This window comes from Haliaeetus leucocephalus, unplaced genomic scaffold, assembly GCF_000737465.1.
Source record: "Haliaeetus leucocephalus isolate CR32 unplaced genomic scaffold, Haliaeetus_leucocephalus-4.0 Scaffold177, whole genome shotgun sequence".
In the NCBI taxonomy this organism is placed as follows: domain Eukaryota; kingdom Metazoa; phylum Chordata; class Aves; order Accipitriformes; family Accipitridae; genus Haliaeetus; species Haliaeetus leucocephalus.
This window is the reverse complement of record NW_010972613.1, coordinates 190,454-195,098: the sequence shown is the minus strand read 5'-3', so window position 1 is coordinate 195,098 and position 4,645 is coordinate 190,454. Positions and strand designations below refer to the sequence as shown.

General features: G+C 64.0%; 2 protein-coding genes across 2 annotated transcripts in view; both read right to left on the bottom strand.

The window, feature by feature from the left end:
- The window catches only part of LRRC10B (leucine rich repeat containing 10B), a 1,214-nt gene extending 1,005 nt beyond the window's left edge, over positions 1-209 (bottom strand). Inside the window, exon 1 of the mRNA XM_010564362.1 lies at positions 134-209. Within this exon, the coding sequence (XP_010562664.1) occupies positions 134-209 (76 nt within the window). The remainder of the gene's footprint in view (positions 1-133) is intronic.
- Positions 210-3,037: 2,828 nt separating this feature from the next.
- Positions 3,038-4,562, bottom strand: SDHAF2 (succinate dehydrogenase complex assembly factor 2). The gene is made up of 3 exons (XM_010564257.1): positions 4,324-4,562; positions 3,480-3,589; positions 3,038-3,319 (listed from the first exon to the last, which is right to left on the bottom strand). Exons 1-3 carry the CDS (start codon positions 4,560-4,562, stop codon positions 3,189-3,191), a joined length of 480 nt encoding a protein of 159 aa, XP_010562559.1. The 3' UTR covers positions 3,038-3,188.
- Between the last annotated feature and the right edge of the window lie 83 nt (positions 4,563-4,645).

Sequence of the window (4,645 nt, the reverse complement as noted above, 5' to 3'; positions counted from 1 at the left end):
CGCCCTGCCCCTGCCCGGCCAGACCCTCCGCAGCCTGGGGGCAGCGTTTCCCAGGGTGGGGGTCCCTCTGTGATCTGGGACGCCCCCCCCAAAGGGAGGTGTTACAGGCCCCCCCCCTCCCACCCCGGCGCACTTTCGAACCCCACGAAGCCTGGTTGCACGCCCCGTGGCCGGGGAGGGTATGGACGAAGACCCCAGGGGACCCCCATGCCACGGCTGCCCATCCTGTTGGGTCCTGCCGGACAGGCTGGGGCTCTTCTTCCTCCTCCTCCTCCTCCTCCTTTTCCTCCCGCTGCCCACCCCAGCCAGCCCTGCCTGGTTTTTCCCTGCCGCAAATCAGCTGTGTCATCCCAAAGTCGGCATGGAAAGCCGGGCTCGTACAGCCCTCCAGCGGCTGCTGGCCAGGCGGCACCCCCGCCCGCCCCCCAGCCCCCCAAATCCTCCTGCCAGCCTTCGGGGTGCAGGCAGCCCCCAAAATAAGGGCTGGGGGCAGCCGCAGCCCCTCCACGGTGTCTCGAAGAGCCAAAGGTGACAATGGCATTGTGCCCAGGAAGACTGTTTGGGGTCTTTATTTCTCCTTGTGCTCCCAGGGACTGGGGAGGCCCCAAAGAACTGGGAGCTACCGCTGAGGCTGGGACTCCCGGGGGGGCCACACCGGGAGGTGGCCAGTGATGTCCCCCAGCCCGGTGGGGTGGTTGTTGGTGCTGAACCCGCTGGGACGCTGGGGCTGGATGCCCCCCATGGGTCTCGCCATCCAGGTTGGACCCTGCCAACACCAGGCTGGAAAATCCAGGAGGGACAGGGTGGTGAAGCTGGAGCCTCCCCCTTATCCCCCTAGGGTCACCCCAAACTCACCTGGCACTGCAGGGGACGGGTTCGGGGGGGGGTCACATACTGGCCATGGTTAATGGTGAACCCTAACGGCTCCTGGGGGGATGGAGGTGGGTTGAGTGCATGGTCCTGCAGGGAGGGGGACGAGGTCATGCCTGCACCCACCTTCCTGCCAGCACCCTGCTGTCCCAGAGGGCTGGCCTGGGTCACTCAGGGTGCCTGCAGCCCTCGGGAGACAAGTGGGATGGCGTGGCCCACCACGGGCAAGCCCTGCGTGGGGATAGTGGATAAGGACAGGCAGGGCACATGGGGACGGGCAGTGGGATGGGGTCCCGCTCACCGCCATGCCCAGGCAGCCTGGCACCTGCCGGCTGAACCCGTTGCCTCTCTCAGAGCCCGCCGGCAGTGCCAGGAGTGTCTCGCCGCCCTGCCAGAGGATGGAGATGGGGTGGGTGGGACGCACATGTCCCCTGCCCCGCACCCCAGCCCTGTCTGCTGGGGGGGGTCTCACCTTGCCACCCCCTCCCCTCGCCCCGCTTACGTGGCTACGCACAGAGGGCAGGTAATCCGTTGTGGTGATGCTAACGCCGAGCTGCAGAAGCGCAAAATTGTCCCTTGGGGTGCAAAGGGGGTGAGGGGCTGGCGGGGGACAAGGGACCTGGTGGGGCAGGGGCTCACAGGCTGGGCTGGCAGGACTGGCAGGATGCTGTCGCTCCTCGGGGTGGCCCTGGTGAAGCCCGACTGCTCCTTGGCACCGATGGTCATCTTCTGCAGGACATCTGTGGGGAGCAGATGGGGCAGGGAGGGAGCCCCACTGTCCTCGTCCCTGTCCCCAGCCCAGCCTGCGCACGGACCCTGGAGCCAGCCATGGCATTACCTGGTGTCACGGCCCCTGCCTGTCCCCCTGTGTTTGGGGGTGGGCAGGTGTGGGTGATGCAGGGCAGGGGGCCTCCAACACCCCCAAAACCTCCTGGGGTCAGACCTAGTCCTGGGATCACTGACACCCCAAAACCTCCTGGAACGGAGCTGGCCCCAGCACCACTGACACCCCCAAAACCATACCTGGCTGGGCAGGACCGGCGCAGCGGCTCTCTGTGCCATGCTCCCTGGATGCTCTGGGGGGGCCCTGGAGGAGCCACGTGTGCTGGGGACTCACCCCCCTGGTGTGGGGGCAGGAAAGGGAGGACTCTTGGAGGTACCCGCTCTCCGGCTGGTGGACGTGCCAGGGCAGCAGGCTCCGGCCGTTGGGGAGCCAGAAGGGCTTGAAGTGCTCAGTGGTGGTGGACGTGGCAGTGTCCTGGCAGTGGCTGTGGTGGGAGGCCAGCGTGGCTGTGATGGCGTGGCCCCAAAACTTGTCGTGTCCCCCCCCCCATTCCACTTGCAGCAGGGGTACCTACCCCTCTGCTGCACCGCGCGGGCAGAGCAGGCAGGAGATGGCCGAGTGGTTGTTGGACACATAGCCGGTGCCGGTGTGGTGGCCGAGGCAGGGACGGAAACGCGGCGGGCCTGGGTGGCAGCGGGGAGAGGGGGCTTCGTCATGGGAATGAGCCCCCGCACACCTCTGGGGAGGGCTTCGGGACCCCCTACCGTAGGCCACCGCGTAGCTCGTGGCGTAGAAGTTCATGAGGTCGGTGCTTCCCCCACTGCGTGCCTTCACCGAGGGGGAGACGATGCCCAGCCCCGCGGCAGGAGAGTCCTGCAACAAGGATCGTAGCTTAGCGCGGGGACAGAAAAACAGACAGGCAGACGCCATGGTAGGGCTGTCCTAGAGCAGCTCCCTGCCTGCCCGGAGGCACGGGTGGCTGTGGAATGTCTCCCACAGAAGCAGACCTTGGGATGGAGACGCTGTCTCCTGGTAACCGCGGCGCAGTGACACATGGGGACCTCGGTCACAGAGAGTGTCACCGCTGCCTGGGGACCGTTTTCCCAGCTGGGACACCCCGCAGATGGCACCGGAGAGCAGGATGCCCCACTTCAAACTCCTGTGGAGGGAGCCACAGCCCCCCGGGTGTGGGGTCACCTCCCCCAGGCTCCCATAAAAAAGAGTTTCAGAGGGACAGGAGGGAGTTGGAGACAGCGGTGAGCTGGCAGGTGCCAGAGCAAGCTCGGATTGCTGCCGCCTCCCCTGAGCACCCGTTACCAACGCCGCCGAAGAGCAGAGCCCTGAGCTCACCAGGCAGCAGGAGCAGCAGGGCTAGCAGCCACGGCTTTATTCATCATGCCCTGAGAGTCCGAGGGAGCCACTGCCGGAGGAGGAGGAGGAGAGCCACAGGGAGGGCAGCAGCACCAGTGTTTCCACAGGGCCCCATGTCCCTCCTCTGCTCCAGGGTATGGGGAGGGAGAAGGCGGCCTTCTTGTCAGCGGGGTGACTCAAAGAGGTACTCCAGGTCTGGCTGCCGCAGCCTCTGCTCCCTCTTCTTGTTCTTGGCAAACTCCCTCAGCATGGCCATCACATCGTTCTCGAACTCGGCCGGTGTGGGCTTTGCTTCTGTGGTAAAAACAGAAAGGGGGCAGCAAGAGAACGGCTCCATCCTGTCCCGAAGGACCATGGTCACCCCGCTAATCCCAGCTCCCACAGCTTGGAGCGACAGTACTGCCTTAGCCGGTGCCCTGGTGAGCGGGCAGGGCAACAGGCAGCTGCACCGTACCTGTGGCCCAGTAGTAAATGTCCCAGTCGTTGCTGGGCTCGTTGATGAGCCGGTCGTAGAGGTTCAGCTGCTGCTCGCTCATGTGGTTCAGGTTCTCCTTCGCAAAGAGGCTGGAGAGAGGATGTACGAGGATTGAGCGTGGGTGACCAGAGGAAGGCCACGCTGGCATGCTGCTCCCAGCCATGGCTGACACCCAGCTCTCTGTGCGATGCGAGAGGACGCGGAGGAGCTGGATCCAAAGTGACCTGCCTTCAGCCCCAGCCTGCTCTCTGTTAACCACTACTTCAGTCCTGAAACCCAACTGGCCTTGCCTCGTTCATACATCCCAGAAATTACATACATCCTTCCCAAAGGATTTCAGCTCAGCCATCAGCTAGGAGCTTCCTCCAGAGCTCTCACGTGCCTCCAGCTGCCTCTGGCTCTGCCCCATCCTGCCCAGCAGCAGCACCGATCATTGCATCCTGCACCCATGCAAGCAAAGCTCTTGTGATTTACCCAATGGCTCAGCCTTCTATCTGCCTTCTATCCTCTAAGCATCACCACAGCTCCTTAGGTTTTGGATTACGGCTGTGCACTACCCCACCAAACTCTTTCCTGCAATGCTCAGGGCTTTTCCCTGTTAATTAAAAACCTGTGACATCTTTAGGGAGCCAAACTGCAGCAGCTAAGGCACCTCCACCCGCCTTTCTCCCTTAGCTCTCCAGGGCTGATGTTATCTCTCCTGTAAAGTACAAGCCATCCCTGCCCGCTCCCATCTGCAGGGGACAAATTGTTAGGGAGCTGTAGGGAAGGACAGACAGCAGGGAGGTGAGTAAGCGGCCAGGATGGGCAGCCGGCACCTCACCTGAGCAGGATGCAGTTCTCCAGCATCCCCCTCTTCCGGCTCTCATACAGAAGCCGGGCTCTCTTGGTCTCCAGCGGCTCATCAGGACGCTCCTGCCAGGGAGGCAAAGGGATCTCCAGCACGTCCTTCCCCGAGTCCGTTGGGGAGTCCCCGCGGTAGCCCCGCTGCAGCCTCACCGACCCCAAAACGTGCCAGCACAGAGCCCGCCCGGGCAGGGAGCAGAGCTGTGAAAGGGACATGGACAGCGCAGGGGACACGTCAGGCCTGGCTGCCCCAGCACAGTGGGGATGGGGAGATCCCCAGCCCCCACACGACCCCCCCC

What these genes read in the sequence shown, in the direction of transcription:
- SDHAF2 (XM_010564257.1), bottom strand. Translation starts at nt 4,562, where the DNA reads ATGTCCCTTTCACAGCTCTGCTCCCTGCCCGGGCGGGCTCTGTGCTGG. An exon ending in GAGAACTGCATCCTGCTCAG is followed by an intron (nt 3,590 to 4,323) that starts GTGAGGTGCCGG and finishes TCCTCTCTCCAG; the next exon opens with CCTCTTTGCGAAGGAGAACC. An exon ending in CATTTACTACTGGGCCACAG is followed by an intron (nt 3,320 to 3,479) that starts GTACGGTGCAGC and finishes TTTTTACCACAG; the next exon opens with AAGCAAAGCCCACACCGGCC.